Consider the following 16,641-nt stretch of genomic DNA (forward strand, 5'->3'; position numbering starts at 1 on the left):
GGCTCCTTGGAAGAAAACATGGCAGGAGCGACTTGCTCCCTTTCCTATCAGCTTCCTCAACTGACTTTGCGTGATCACCGGGATGTTGCAACAGTCGCAATTCTGCAAACTGCTTGCAAATCCTCCCCCCCCACACACACACACACGTTCAGCAGTTGTAATGTTGAATGTTGCTGAAGGGGTGGTGGTTGTAACTCCAGAACTACCTGTACAATGCTTAAATCCTTCCGAATGCAATTCAAGAGCGCACTTAAGCAGCCCCGGGAAAACCAACGTACCTTGGCATAACATCTTTCCATGTGGCGAAGGGCAACTTTGGGGTTGATGGGATGGCCACAGGAGACGCAGAATATCTGCAAATCTGTGTCATCACTGTCTCCTTCACTGGTCTAAGAAACAAGCAGATGTCAAAACAACAACCTGAATTTTAAAGAAAATAGCACCTTAGCCCATACATGTACCGAACTTTTAATCCATCCAGGCAAGCAAAGAAGAATCAAGAATCTGGCAACAACCCAACTACAGAGAATTATGCATTGGCGGTCATCAGTAGGGTGGTGGTGGGGAGTTTTTTGGGTTTTTTTAGTCCAGCCTGTTGAACAAATCAGGTATCATGGGATACACTCAGAAAGCTAAGCTTAAAGAGGAACCCTTGGTGTAATGATGAATGTGCTGGCCTAGAAACCAGGAGACTTTGAGTTCTAGGCCTTTCTCGGGCAACAAAGGCAGCCAGCGACTTTGGGACACTGTCTCTCTCTCTTTCTCTCCGTCTCAGCCCAACCTACCTCACAAAGCTGTTGTTATGAGGAAAAGAGGAAGCAGGAACATTAGGTATCCCTCACTGTCTTGAATTGTATCTTTTTTTTAAAAAAAGGTGAGGAAAATGTAGTATCACACAACACTAATTAAACCAATCATACTATCATGAAGCACCATGTGCAGATCTAGCCATTTTCCCAACCAAGCTTGCAGAGCCAGGTTATTAGGCCCCTTGTGGGTGCGCGTTTGTGTCTGTACGTGGGCCTTTAAGTCAGTGCGGATTCCTGGCAATTACCTGGACTAGTCCCTGAACAGGTAGTCCTTGGATTATGACCCTAATTGGGATAGGAATTTCAACTGGTGAGCAAAGTGTACGTTGAAGCACAATATTACGTGACCAGGCCGTTTAACGACAGCAGTCCAAGCAATCCAGAGTGCAGCTGTTAGGCCAAGACTGTGCAGTCATTAGGCAAGGACCTCACACTTCTCCTGCCTTGTGCAACTGCTTCTGCTACAACTACAACCCCCGCCCCGCCTCCACCTGGGTGGAAACGGAGTACCCTGCATTTTGGGTGCCCTGCATTCCGTCTACCCCTGCCATGACCCCCCACCCCCCACCCAATGCAGACCTTCCTGTCTTCCTCCCGCTGCTGACCCAGGATCCAGATACTGGGCAAGGCTGCAGTCAGTGAGTGTGGCAGGGTGGTGAAGCCTCGTCTGCCGAACAGAGCTTGCCAGGCTCAGTCAGGGGAGAGGCAGGCAGCGCTGCAGGAGGAGAAGCCGCATCTTCTGCCACCAGAGCAAGGAGTGATAGCCCACAGACTGTGGCGAGCACAGCAAGATGGGACAGCACAGCTTAACGCGAAGGTGGCAGCTGCGCGGGAGGTGCCATTCAGGGTGGCAGCAGAACTGGAGGAAGTGGAAGGATGTGGAAAAGGGGAAACGCCTCCTCTGCAGCTCACATTGGAAGCGCTCCTGAAGGTCTGGCCTGCGGTCTTCAAAGAAGGGTGGAGGCAAGCCCAGTACCCACAGACCCTCCGCGCCAGCCTTCCTCTTGCAAAGCTTCACAAAGGGCCAGAACCTTCCAACAAGCTGAAGCCCGTGGACAAATTCACCAGGAGCACTTCCAACACGAGGTTTGGGATGTCTCCTGGGCCTCTGGGGAATCCTTTTCCTTCTTTCTTCCAGTTCTGTTGCCACCTGAAATGACTGACTCCCCACCCTCCACCACCACCCCGCATTGCTATCTTCACTTGGGGAGCCACGGCCACCTTCCCTAGCGACAAAGTGCACCACGGCTCGCATCCTGTCCAACTGCGCTCTCCACTTTCTGCAGACTTATCACACCTCACGTTGGCAGTGGAAGATGGGGCCCCTTCTCCTGCACTGCTGCCCTTGGAAGCCAGACCCAGGAAGTTCCCTTCATGAGACACGGCTCCGCAACCCTTAGCGTGCACAATCCGGGTCTGCGCCCTCATCCAGGGCTTGGATCGCAGGTCAGCAGTGTGAAAAACTATATGGCACAAGTCAGCTGGGGACAGCAGTGGTGTGTGTGGGTGTGCGTGCGCACATGCGTGTTTTCAGTGCAAGGGCAGCCAAATGGTGTAGGGTTTCCTGCCTGAGCAGGGGGTTGGACTAGATGACGTCCAATGTCCCTTCCAACTTTATTATTATTGTTGTTATTGTTATTATTAAATGGGCAGAGATGGGGGGAGAGATAGGTAGATGGAGGGAGTTCAAGTGCCTCCTGCGATCATAAATTTTAATCATCTGACTGCAGGAGCACTGCAATGGCTGAAGGACTGGTAATAACTACCATTCATTTAATACTGTCGTATCTTTGAATGGGCGCTGGACAAATGGCCATAACCTGAGGTTCACCTGTAATATTCTTGACAAGATTCTCAGAAGTGCCTTTGCCTTTGCCTTCTTCTTAGGGCTGAGAGAGTGCCACTAGACTAGACAGAGTCATCCAACTGGCTCTGTGCCCAAGGAGGGACTAGAACTCACAGTCACCTAGTTTCTAGTCCGCTGCCTTAGGCGCTACACCAAGACTGGCTCTCTAGAGCATTATATAGGCTCGTAAATTCTGCAGTTTACGTCCAGTCACACTTCCCAATGGGCAATGGTAATTCTGCTCCAAATCAGTCTTGAGAAAACTGTCCAATTTTCTCAAATCAAGATATCCGCCACCACATCACCACTGGCCATGTTTTTCACTGGGTTCTGCCCACTGTTTTTCGCCCTCCCAGCCAGGAAGCTGAAAAGTTCAGGGTACTTTCATCTGCTGCAAGCAATATCACACAGCACATAATGGGTTCAGGCTCACAGAAAATTTCACTCAAAATTTAGTGCCACACACATGGCCGGAGGAGGTATGTAATTCAAAACACACCACATACTGGAGTACACTTTTGTTAACGTAATCATTTGCTTAGGAAATAAAGGGGCAGATGTTCTCCTACGTCAGGGGTCTTCAAACTTGGCCCTTTTATGACTTGTGGACTTCAACTCCCAGAATTCCTCAGACAGCATGCCTGGCTGAGGAATCCTGGGAGTTGAAGTCCACAAGTCATAAAAGGGCCAAGTTTGAAGACCCCTGTCCTACGTGTTGAGAACATTCTGAAAGAATTTCCAGTATTAGCTAGTATTCTAACCAAGAACTATTACTATTTTATTTTACATTTGTGTTAAAAAAGAAACGGTCAAGAGTTTCACCATTACAACTTCAGCCTAGAATTATACTTCTAGTTTGGCCCAGTCTGACCTAACCAATGATGCTAATGTAAGCAAGACTCAGGCCACGTACAAGTGGACTGACAGGATAAGTAGCAGCTAAAGCAACTGAATTCTTTTAGACAAGAGGATAGGTTTTTTTTTTACACTGTTTCCTCTGGGGCTTAAATCAATAATTAACGAACCTTTCACAAAGCTATTATAACAATGAAAAAGATTCACGGATGGCTGCTTAGTTCTTCTGACATTATAGAGAATGACCTCAATTTAATCTGGGAATGCACACAAGCTACTAAGAGTTTAGGAATATGTGTGAATGTATGTCTATTTATTTCCATTTCTAGAGCCGCCCATCTCAATCAATGCCTCTGAATGGTTTACAACGCTGACTGAGGAATTCTGGGAGTTGAAGTCCACAAGTCATAAAAGGGTCGAGTCTGAAGACCCCTGGTTTACAGTCTATAGCTGCACCGGTGAGAAACAGGTGCATACAGTGAAGATGCCAAAGAGCTCTAGCTGTATCTATCCAAGCTCCCCAATCTGTTCTAAGAAAGTGTCCATCCAAAGGAGGCCCAGCAATTCTGTCTCCTTCGCCACCTTTTCCAGGTACCTCTTCATCTTCCTTGATAGCCTGCTGCTTGGCCCGGACAATTAGAGCTTCCAATTCGTGGAATCGGCGTTCCATTTCTTGTAACTTAAGCCGGGCCTGCTGTTGCTCCCGCCTTATCCGCTCCAGCAGCTTCTTGCCATGCTCCTCCGCCACGCAGGGACTTTGCTGCCACTGCTGTATGCGCTGTGGGAGGATCTCATAGATGCGGCTGAGGAGGGAAAGAAGATCGCCACAGGTCAATATGAAAGAGCGGGGATCAAATGCGGTAAGAACGTTATCCTACCCAATTCACGTGCCTCAAGGATATCGTAAGCTGGGAAGGAACTATTTAAGACACAAGCGTCTCTAAGATTAAAGCAACTGCCTCAGGTGCGTTTAAAGAAAGAAAGCCATGAACGTTATTTCCTATGTATAGAAGGAAAAAAGTGCTTTAAAGGTTCTCCGTGCACTACCCAACATAGCTTCCCATTGTCCTAGTCTACAGCAGTAACGATCCACGGGAACAAGAAAAAAATTTCCAGACCAAAGCCTGGCACCCGTGGTGCCCATGTGCTCTTCTACCAAAACAGGTTTCTATTATGGATTATGACACTCACTCCCAAAACTGTCCCTTTTAGTTTCATCATAACTGTGCCTTCCATACAGCTGAACTGGGGGGGGGGGGGAATGCTCATATTCCACTACCAATATTTATCTTACCCTTTCATCTCACTCCAGCTCTAAGGGCAAAAGTTCCCTTCCCCCAATCCATGCTGGAAAGTAAACACTGAGGAGACACAGTTTTCTTACTTACTTGGCTGCCAGCTTCATTCCACATTCATCGGAGCAGTACTTGGAGGTCGCCCGGGCAGCCTGGATGCAGCCAGGGCCCAGACATTGATGTAAGGAAGAAGGATCTTTAGCATCCACTCGTTCGGCATGTTTTGACCTGTCACGGTGTTTCTGCTTCTGCTTGTGTCGCTTATATTTTTCCTCCTTCTGCAGAGCAAGAACCACAAAGGAGGGCTCAAGGAAATCCAACCACATTCAGCCCTTTCCCCCAATGTGAAGATTCATAATATGAAGGCCATATTTCTCCATATCAAGACCCATATTTTGGCACCCTGTTTTTTTTCTTGTTTTGTTTTCTGCATTCAACAGATGGTTGATTGAAAGCAAGGCCAGGCTCAATGTTTCTCAACCTCATCAGCTTTAAGATGAGTAGGTTTCAGTTCCTAGAATTCCCCAGCTAGAGTGGATTCCGATTGCTGGAAATTCTGGGAACCGAAGTTCACATATCTTAAAGTTGATGAGGTTGAGAAACACTGGGCAGACTAGATGGATCCTGACCTGATCTAAACAGGAAACACTATTTCAGACTAAGTATATATAGCAATTTTAAGTCCTAGACTTGGGAAGCCCAGATTCTCCATCTTTTTCTTACTAAAAATATGGTCATTGTTACTTTCCCACTGTAGTGGTACCTATTTATCTACTCACATTTGCATGTTTCCGAAATGCTAGGAAAATTCTTGTATTTTTATCACAATTAAAAGACAGGATGAAAAAAATGTTCCTATGTGATATTCTGCTTTTCCTTCAGAAATTAAACGGTATCTTTCCCTCCCTCTTTCAGTCTGAAATAGTTTAGGCTAAGAGACAGATGGTGACTCAGACAAAGTCACCCAAAGATTTTCAGTTTAGGTGGGGATCTGGTCCTGGGTCTCCCCATATACCAAATCCAGCATTCTTGTCATGACAACAGTGTAATGGCTAGCCCACATATCATATACCAGGTGGCTTGTTTAAATTATGCATTATGCTATTAACTATTGTTGGCTGAGCTCACAAAATATGCTGAACCTAAATCAAACAAAATCTCTGGTTCCAGTGACGGACCCAAATTTTCCAGACCCAAATTCGATTTCACATCATTATCCTGGGACACGTATGTTTACCTTCACTCGTCAAAAGCAAACAGCCTGCATTATTAGCCTGTTACCCCCCCGTTGATAGGGCTCGCAACTTGGGCGTCCTCCTGGATTCGCGGCTCAGTTTTGAAGACCATATAGGAGCCGTGACCAGGGGGGCTTTTGCCCAGGTTCACCTGGTACGCCAGTTGCGGCCCTACCTGGACCGAGATGCCCTGCGCACAGTCACTCATGCGCTTGTGACCTCCCAATTGGACTACTGCAACGCTCTCTACATGGGGCTGCCCTTGAGGACCACCCGGAGGCTTCAGCTGGTGCAGAATGCAGCCGTGCGGGTTGTGATGGGGGTTTCCCGATAATCCCACGTAACACCTCTGCTCCGCAAGCTGCATTGGCTTCCGGTTGCCCTTCGGGTGAGATTCAAGGTGCTGATGACCTATAAAGCTCTAAATGGCTTGGGTCCAGGATATCTGAGGGAACACCTGCTGCCGGCATCAAGCTCTCTTCGTCCTGTATCCTCCCACAGGGAAGGTCTTCTCAGGGTACCGCCGGTAAAAGATTGCCGGCGGACAATACCCAGGGGGAGGGCCTTCTCTGTGGGTGCGCCGGCCCTTTGGAACCAGCTGCCTGTAGAGCTTAGGACTTCCCCTGACCTTCGCTCATTCTGCCGGGACCTGAAGACCTGGCTCTGAGCTTTCTGGCCTGGACTGAGAGTATTAACTGGGGTTTCAATTGTATTCTAATTGGGGGTTTTATGTCAAGGTTAATGTAATCGTTTTAATTGTTTTTAATTTTTGTAATTTGCTGTATTGTTTTTAAAAAACCTTGTGAACCGCCCTGAGCCCTACGGGAGAAGGGCAGTATATAAGTCTAATAAAATAAATAAATAAATAAATAAATAAATAAATAAAATATTTAATATAATGTCTATACCAGACCCCTGCCTAGGTAAAGGGTTGGCAACCTATAGCCTGTGAGTCAAATTTGGCCTATTACCCAAAATCATCCAGTCCATAGCACACATACACCCCCAAAAAATATATCCTAGGTAATGGTGGCCCTAAAGAAGAACTCAGGTTTGTCGTTCTATCTCAGGCTTGATGCAGAACACTACTTTAATAAATTGTTACAAGCCTGTATACAAATATGTACATATAGTTATAGCAAGCCTTCAGATCCTGATGTCCCTTTCTCCTGCCAGCACAAGCATTTATTTCCCCAATCCAGAAGCATTTCAAAATTCTGTGGAGCACGTCCTTGTTTTCTCCTTTGGCTACACCTCCCTTTCTCCCCCCTTACCCCCCCCCCCCCCCGCAAAAAATACCTCACTATGGTTCACCCCAAAGTGTCCTCCCAAGTGCTAGTAGATCATTTGCTCAAGACTGGCTTGCCATCCACTCAACTGTGCCTTTCGTATAACATTTTATGTTCATTATGATGCAATAAATCTCAGAACACACATATATCAAGATGAGAGGGGCTGAAACCTATCCTTGCATGCAGTAAATAACATCCAGCTGTTGCTGTCAAAAAGAGCAAGTAGCAGATGATAAAAAGGCCCTCTCTGGCCCAATGATCCCACAATGCTATCACCAAAGAATGAAGACAAAACAGAAGACCTCAATGGCGTATCCAGCTGATGGTGTCTTTGTAGCACAGTTCTATCAGGCTGTAATTACATCTCTCTAAAGCAGTGTTTCTCAACCCGCAACAACTTAAAAATGTGTGAGTCAACTCCCACCTGGGGAATTCTGGGAAGTTCACATATCTTAAAAACTTGCTGAGGTTGAGAAACACTGCTCTAGAATAGGGGTCCCCAACCTGTGGCCCATGGCCTAGTACCAGCCCATAGCCTATTGGCCACCGGGCCGCAGCAATGGCTGGCGAGTATGTGCACATGTGCACGCACCCTCCCTAGTGTGCTAGTGCCACCGCAGGTGTTAGCGGTTCGGTTTGCACATGCGCAGGGGCGCTAGCACTGCCACCAGCATTATGTGGGCTCTAGAGGCCCATTTGCATATGTGCGCAGGTGCTAGCAGCCCATTTACGCATGCATGCAGGAACCAGCACCACCATGGTTGCGCGTGCACCTGGCTGCTAGCACCAATGGCATGCGCATGCTTGTTTTGCGCATGCGCATGTACATTTCCCTGTTCCTTCCTTTCCTTCCAGGCCATCAACCCGGAAAGGTTGGGGAGCTCTGCTGTAGAGGAGAGCTCAACATTAAGATTCATCTTTGTTAGGCACCCTCTTTTGTTTACTGTTGTTCTATTTTGTGCATCCAGCACATAGCTGGTTTCAACTGGTAACCAAGGAAGTGTTCTGTTCCAGCCTACGACTGGCCCTGTTTGTGTGACAGGGACAACCCCTTTTTCCTTCTGACAAATTAATAGGCTGGAAAAAACCCAACCCAAATTTATTTACAGTTCCAAAATGATAAAGTCTTTCAAGCAAAAAAGCAGCAGCATATTTTCTTCAATAAATGATTCAAACATTAAACAAGAGTCAACAAACAAGAGTCAGACTAGCAAGAACAGACCAGGATTCCCTTTGAATGTCTCCGAACGGTTGCCTTCAGCAACCAGCACCACCCACACCTTCCCCTTTTATTATCTGTCCCAAGGCGTGGCTTCTTAGTGCCTTCTCCTCCTTTCACTGAGTTGCCTCATAGATTTTCTCTACTCTGCTCTGCTGGATTGCCTTTTGCTTCTAGTGTCTCTGAACAGATTCAGCTGTGACTCCTCTGAGTCCGACCCCTCCTCCTCACACAACTGAACCTCATGAGGAACACGACTGGAGGGGCCAGGCTGAGAGTCCTGCAGTGCATCAGAGCCTCCCTCGACACTGAAGGCTTTCCAAACCCCTCCTCCTCAGATTCCTCAGACTCAGCTGCTGGGAGCGCAGGCTGACACTGAATCACAACAGGAAGAGAGCTTGAGAGCCAATGTGGCATAGCAGTTAAGGTGCCAGGATAGGACTGAAGAGAGCTAGGCTCAAGTCCAACTCTAACAGGGAAATATACTGGATGACCTTGGGTCAGTCACTCACTTTCAGTTCACCTACAACCCATAAGGTTATTGGTGTGAGGGGGGGGAAAAGGGAGGTTGGAGAACTACATTGAGCTCCTGAATGTAAGGCAAACTATACCTCTAATACATAAATGAAGAAGTACTTCTGTTTCTGATGGAGCAGACTTAGACTTAGCAATTTTAAATCAAGGAGGGAAGAAAATGAAAAGTAGGTCCCTCCCAAACCATAAAGAAAGCCAACTTTGATGGACTTGTAAGCACATTGTGGAAAGGATTACAGCTTTAGAATGTGCTCTTCCCCCATGAAAAATTCCGCTTCCCATCCTGGCAACTTGCCATGTTGGGTTCATACCTTCTTCTCTGACTTCTTTTCCCTGCGCTTGACATGCTTCACTTTCACTGCACGTTTCCGCAACACAGGATCAAGGAAGGGCACATCATCTGTGTCGCTGAGCCATGGCTAAAAGAAGGGATAAGATGGGGAGGGGAAAAGGGGGGAAGAAAGATTAACATTTCCAGTACGAGACATTTAGAAAAAGCCAAAGAGCAGTCAGTTTTGCTTCCGTTTCTTCTTTCAGGAAATACATCCTGTAATTCTATTACTCTGGCCAGCAACGTAGTATGTCATAGAACCATTTTGAGAAAAAAAGATACCAGAGATATCCACTTTGGGATTATTTTTTTTAAAAAAAACAATGCAAATGCAAAATAGAAATGTATTTAATACATGAAACTGCATGCTCCAGTTCCATTAATGGCCCTGTTGTCACAGATGTTGACAATCCAAGATGGGTTGTTGTTGTTGTTGTTGTTTTACTTCATGAAGATTGGCATTTAGAAAGGAAAGCACATCTGGCCTAGGAGTCAATGCTGTTGATCTTGAAACCATGAAGCACACAAGAAAATCTCAACTTGAGTAGAAATTCAGCAACCTTCTCTACTGCAGGCAACCATAAACCCCCCCAGTTTTATGGGAACCATAAGAGTGCAACAGCTTTATTGGGCTCACTCTGTGAGTTACTCTATTCACACAAGTTGTTTCCAGCTTCCCAAGATCTTTCTAATGCATTTTGATTTTAATTGTTAAATGCCCAGCTAGCACGGCCAACAGACATGGAAATTACCTTTGCTAGTTAGGTAATTATATATATATTCCTTGCTTAACGACCCTAATTGTAGCTCTGCCACTAAGTAAAACAGTCACTAATTGGAAAATCATGTGATTGTGACTATAGTTTCCAACTGGAAAGAGACAAGTCTACTCAGTTTCACATCTTCAGCTCTTGTTTGCCTCCTAACCACTCCCCTGCCTTTGGAATGCTTGAGTGCCTGCTTACTGTCCTGTACACTAAAAGCAATGTTATTGCACTCTACTCCAGGGATGGGAGCCGCATGCCAGGGTTTGCTCTCTTGAAATCCCTGTCTCCAATCTTTCCACTCTAAGGGGAGGAGGGGGGAAAAAGCAAGCAATTTATGTAGGCAATCTCCCCTCTGCCTTACCCTTTGTCACTTCCAGAGCAATCACATGGCTTTTGATGCTTAAAAGAGCAAACAGTTTACTCTCTTGAAATCTTTCTGTTCCAATTTTTCCATTCTGCAGGAGAGACGAGATCAAGCAAAGGAGAGATTGCCTAAAGAAATTGCTTGCTTTTTTTCCTTCCTTACCCATAGAAGAGAGATTGGAGAGAAGAGTAAGTAAGCTGTTTGCACCTGCAACACTCAGACCTGAACTACCCACATTACTCTCAATATATAGAAGAGCAAACAACTTACTCTCTTGAAATCCCTTTTCAATCTTTCTGTTCTGTAGGGGGGAGGGAGAGGAGGATCAGGCAAAGGAGAAACTGCCTACAGAAATTGCTTTTTTTTTCTCCCCACCAACTCCCTCACAGAAAAAAAGAGATTGAAGAGAAAGAGATTTCAAAAGAGTACTGTAGCACTGGGCTGCTGCCAGAATCACATTGCTTTCAATGTGTAGAAAAACAGCTTACTTCCTTGCAATTGCTTTCCCTCCAATCCCTCTGCTCTGCACTCTGTGTGTGTCTGTAAGAAAAACCTGTAATTCAGGCATAAGTCATTGCATACTGACTGTAATGGCAATCACATGACTGAGGAATGCTGCAAAGGTTATGAATATGCTAGTTATTTTTTCAGCACCACTGTAACTTTGAATGGACACTGAATGAATGGGAAGTGAGTGAGAAATATATTTATATTGCTGTTACATCAATGGACCACTTAGCTAACAAAGTCATGTTAATATGCCTTAAGATGTGTGGTACTGTCTCACTAAAAGAAATGCCTAACCCAGCATCAAGTAAGCAAAAGTAAGACTGGCTGTTTGTAATAATCAAAAAGTGGATCTTTGGTGCCTATTACACTACAGTTCTCTGTACAGAGGTTATTATACAGATAGTCCTTGAATAATGGCAGTTATTGAGACTGGGAACTCTCTCTCTAAATCAGACATGTCCAACTCACGACGTCACATAACGTCACGCAACATATCGGGACAGTTTGGCCATTGCCAGCAATGGGGTGGGCGTGGCTTCCGGATGACGCGTCCGGCCCATGGGCCGGGCGTTTGACACCCCTGCTCTAAATGATGCTGTTGCAAAATGCAATATCATGTGAACATACTAACTTACAACGGCAGTTCCAGTTGCAGGCATTAGATGAATCCCACAATGTCACATGACTGCCATTTGTGATCCCCCTGCAGGCTTCTCCAATGGCTTTGCTTGGCAGAAACCAGCAGAGAAGGTCACAAAGAGCGATAACACGAGGGGACAGTGCAACCATGGTAATTGCAATTGCCAAGTGCCTGAATTGCAATGTTGTGATTCAGGGTCAGCCTGTGGGTTCGGCTGTTGGGTCGGACGACTCAGAGAAGGAGGGGGGTATTGAAGACCTTGCTGAGGGGGTTGAAGATCTTGCTGATGAGAGCCCTCAGCCAGGCCCCTCCCACTTGGTCACCACGGAGACCCAGCTGTGTGAGCCTGACAGCATGGATGAAGATGACCCACAGCTGGCCCTGTTCAAGGACGTCCGACGCAGGAGGCAGTCAATTAGGAGTAAACAGAGGAAGGCAATGGGGCTCCTCGGAAGGAGGCAGAGAGAAGCCACGCCCTGAACTCTATATAAGGGGAATGTGTGGGAGGGCTGGTTTGCTGAAGGCAACCGCTTGGATAGTTCCTGTTTCTTAAAGCTCCTGTTTCTTGGTTTGTCTTGTTCCGTTTGTTTTTGTAGCAATAAATTTGGCAGGCGTATTCCAGCCTCTTGCCTTCTTGTAAAAGGGGTTGTCCCTGCCTTTTCTGCAGGGCTGGTAGCAGGCTGGTACAGAACATGCAATCAAATAACTGCAGCAATGCTGTCATGGCTTTGAGGATCAGCCATAAATCTCCACATTCAGCACTGTTGTAACTTTGAACCGTTGCTGAACAAGTGATCGTAACCCAGTGGCTATCTGCACTGCCCACTACAGACTCAGGGAAAAATGCCGTAGTAATCTTTTCTTAAAAAAAAACTTGAAAAACCAAACTAAACTAATAAAACAATTTAGAAACCAAATTAAAGGAACGTATTTTTCCAGATGTATACCACGTGTGGCAAGCTGCAAGAGCTTGTCTAACAAAGCAATAGTAGTAACATCTCTGGCCATTTACAAACATTCTCAGTCATGGGCTAGGGGGGGAAGAACAGTCCATGGAGCAAATGATCAATAGTGCCGCTCCCGTGAGAGACGTGAAACGTCCATAAGAAAACCCATGGGTGGTTAGCAAAGGGGAACAGGCAAGCAAAAAAAAAAAAAGCCTAGAATTGGGAATCTTTGCAGAAAGAGAGAGAGTAGCCAGCAGAAAAGCAAAGAGCCAAGAGGAAGCAGGGTAGAAGAATCAAGAGGGAGAAGATAAAGGAATAAGGGGAAATCAAGGCAAAAAAGATTACTGGAGAATAAACTGAAGATACAAGGCTCAAGAAATAGTAGAAAGTGGACAAGCGGGGAGCTTTAAATGCTGAGGAACTGGGTCAAGTCCCACGTGAAATGTTGAGCCAAACATTTAGCTAGAGTTCCCAACACCTCTGATAGATGACCTTCCGCAGCATTGAATTACATTAGGGGGGGGGGGGACCCAGGACATGCACTATCCTAGGGCAGTGTTTTTCTACCCAAGCAAGCATTTTACCCTGCCAACATGACCTAGGAATCCCAAGGCAATGGGTCTACCATAGGTCTCACCAGATTCTGATCATCGAAGGCCCCTGAACAAAGCTCCTGATACAAATCGGGATCTATGTGCAGATCATCATCCGACAGAGGCTCAGGTGTGGCAGCCGATTCTAGCTGTTCCTTTAGCATCTGCAGATCATCCTCCCGCCCCCGTAACATCTATTGAGCGATGGGGGAAGTGGGGAGAGAGCGGGAAAAAGCAGTGAGAGAGGAAAAGGGGGGAAGAAAAGAGAGAGAGAGAGAGAGGAAAGCATTAAAGAAGCCATCTGCCTGGCTTCACGAGCACCAAGGCACCAAAGACAGTGCAAACATACCCTTCTGTTCCTCTGCACAGAGTGGCAAACAGAGAAAATGGGGCTTGCTGAATGCCAAGCGGCAAAGCACGAGCAGCAAAAAAAGAAAAAAGAATTCCCAAACCCACTTCTTTGGAAAAATAAAAATAAATAAAAAATAAAATAAAAGTGGAGAGGAGAAAAGGCTTAAGAGCTCCAAGAAGCAGGGCCAAATGGCCCAGCAAAAACCTGCCACCTAACACAATATATAATGCATGCAGTCTGGCTCTTCGAGCACCCGGCCTTTCAAATACGAACCCGCTAAGTGTTACACCGGATCTATACAGGCAGCAGGATGAGGTGGAAATAAGATGAAAAGGTGGACTGCCATCACTAAACAGAGAAAGGCATAGAATTACAACGGCTGCCTCACTGGGGGTTGAAAGAAGAGGACCAAAAAACCCCTCATCCAATTAAAAGGTTGGAAAACCCAGAGTAGGGCATGGGGAAAAAAAACTTTCTCCCTGATGTTTTAGTTTTCTCTTAAGTGGGAGATAAACATGGGTGCACGTGCTACGGACAGATAGTCCTCGATTTATGACCACAATTGAGCCCACAATGTCTGCGGTAAGGAAGACGGTTACGTGAGTTTTGCCCCATTTTACGACCTTTCTGGCCACAGCTGTTGAGTGAACCACTGCAGTTGTTAAATTAGTAACACAGTTACTAAGTGAATCTGGCTTCCCCGTTGGCTTGGCTTGTCAGAAGGTCGCAAAAGGGGACCACACGACCACCAGCACCCCGAGACACTGCAACCGTCATAAAAATGAGTCAGTTGCCAAGCGTCTGAATTTTGATCACGCGATCACGGAGGTGCTGCAATGGTCATAAGTAGGAACAATGGTCACAAGTCACTTTTTTCGGTGCTGTTTGTAACTTCAAACCATCACTAAATGAAAGGACGTAAGTCGAGGACTACCTGTAAGAGATTAGTTTCCACCCAGAATCTGAAAGTAGTTCAGTCCACCACTTCTAGACTATCGCCACCTCATTATACTGGATGTATAGGCCAAGCTTCAGTCTGCTTCCCTATCTAGGGGGAAAAAAAAATCCCAGGAGTCCCAATTTAGCACTCACCTATTATCTTAATCCTGATTATTAAGATTTTTTTTTTAAAAAAAAGGAAAAAAAAAAGAAAAAAACTGGAGGGAAAAAGGAAACTTACCGAAGCTGGAAAATATTTATAGGACTCCTAGGAAGAAAAGAACGGGAAAAAAAAAATCACGTGTGAGCTACACACAACCAACAGCTTCAATTTGAGGTGGCTGCCTCTTGGGAGTGAGCAGCCAAGAAAGTGCCCCTCTAGAGAAAACATGCAATGATCTCAGGGCAGGGAATGCCCACCGTGACACTCACCCGAGCCCGAACCTGGCACTGCCTCAGGCGGCATTTCTGACGGATTTTGTTAGGCCCTCCAAACTTCTTCATGTCCCGGCAGAAATCACACTGTCCGCAGTCCTCCGTGCGCCGGCAGGCCTCACATTCTCCACACATGCGGGCCGAGCGCTTGATCTGCTGCAAATAAGACGACGGACAGATGTGAGAAGGGCTAGGCTGCATTAACAGAGGGACAGAATCGAGATCACGCGAAATGTTAATACCACTTTACAACGCCTTGGCAAGGCCACACTTGGAATACTGCATCCAGTTTTGGTCACCACGATGTAAACAAAGATGATGAAACTCTAGAAAGAGTGCAGAGAAGACCAATAAAGATGATCAGAGGACTGGAGTATAAAACATATCAAGAATGGTTGCTGGAATTGGATATGTCTAGTTTACTACGGGTGACATGATAGCAGTGTTCCAATATCAAGGGCTGCCACAAAGAAGAGGGAGTCAAGCTATTCTCCAAAGCACCTGAAAGCAGGACAAGAAGCAACGGATGGAAACTAGTCAAGGAGAGAAGCAACCTAGAACTAAGGAGAAACTTCCTGACAGTTAGAACAATTAACCAGTGGAACAATTTGCTTCCCGAAGTTGTGGATGCTCCAAAACTGGAAGTTTTTAAGAAGAGATTGGAAAACCATTTGTCTGAAATGATATAGGGCTTCCTGCCCGAGCAGGGGGTTGGACTATTAGAAGACCTCCAAGGTCCCTTCCAGCTTCTATTCTATTCTATTCTATTCTATTCTATTCTATTCTATTCTATTCTATTCTATTCTATTCTATTCTTCTATTCTATTCTATTCTATTCCTGCTTGGGGGGGGGGGCGTGAAAGCCCTAACAAGCAGGCATATACATAGAATGAAGGCTACTGCTAAGCTTGTAAGCCGCCCTGAGTCTTTGGAGAAGGGCGGGATATAAATGGAATTAAAATAAAAATAAAATAAAAAATTCTATTCTATTATTCTATTCTATTCTATTCTATTCTATTCTATTCTATTCTATTCTATTCTATTCTATTCTATTCTATTCTATTCTTCTATTCCCATCCTTTGGGCTTGGTATGTAAATATAAGGGGAATAGACAACCTTCTCATGATTGAGGGCTACACATAATATTTTTGGGCTGTCTTGGGCTAACAGTGGTAATAATGAATTGGTGAGGCAATAATGCAAAAGGGGAGGGGGAACAGGACTGGGAGAAAGAGTAAAATTAATTGGCAAATCAAGGATTCCGTTTTTGCAAGGTATGCTAACCCTCATATAGAGTAATTTGTTAACTGTATTCCAACTCATAGTGATGGGAAAATGTGCCACCAGTTTTCAACCCCCATCATCACAGGTGTCTCCAGAGTCGTCAGAATGGTGCTTGGGGATCTCAAGTTGCTCGCCTCCTCAGAACAGAGGGGAAAAAGAGATTCTTCTGGCAGTTTTCATTTACATCTGTTCGTCCTGCTGTTTTATTATAGTCAGTCCAGCAAGTGAAAAGTCACAATTTTTTTGGAGTCAATTTCCCAGCAAACATATCATTGCTCCATCTGCTAAATCATGCCTATGTGCTAGCAGTAGACGCTTTTCTTTGTGCCTGCTGGCCTCTAACTTTTCTTTTTCATAAAAACTGTTATATAGGAGCTAGCATGTTGCAATGCA

The 16,641-nt window shown here is 45.7% G+C and overlaps 1 protein-coding gene across 2 annotated transcripts in view; it reads right to left on the bottom strand.

The window, feature by feature from the left end:
- The window catches only part of CXXC1 (CXXC finger protein 1), a 34,153-nt gene that overhangs the window by 9,455 nt on the left and 8,057 nt on the right, over nucleotides 1-16,641 (bottom strand). The window contains exons 5-10 of one of the 2 annotated variants that reach the window (XM_083355049.1): nucleotides 14,961-15,119; nucleotides 14,770-14,796; nucleotides 9,397-9,504; nucleotides 4,899-5,083; nucleotides 4,106-4,313; nucleotides 279-389 (exon numbers count right to left, since the gene is read on the bottom strand). In XM_083355049.1, coding sequence (XP_083211175.1) covers nucleotides 279-389; nucleotides 4,106-4,313; nucleotides 4,899-5,083; nucleotides 9,397-9,504; nucleotides 14,770-14,796; nucleotides 14,961-15,119 — 798 coding nt within the window. The remainder of the gene's footprint in view (nucleotides 1-278; nucleotides 390-4,105; nucleotides 4,314-4,898; nucleotides 5,084-9,396; nucleotides 9,505-14,769; nucleotides 14,797-14,960; nucleotides 15,120-16,641) is intronic. The other variant, XM_083355050.1, reaches the window with a different exon arrangement.

This window comes from Vipera ursinii, assembly GCF_947247035.1.
Source record: "Vipera ursinii genome assembly, chromosome: 2".
Taxonomy (NCBI): Eukaryota; Metazoa; Chordata; class Lepidosauria; order Squamata; family Viperidae; genus Vipera; species Vipera ursinii.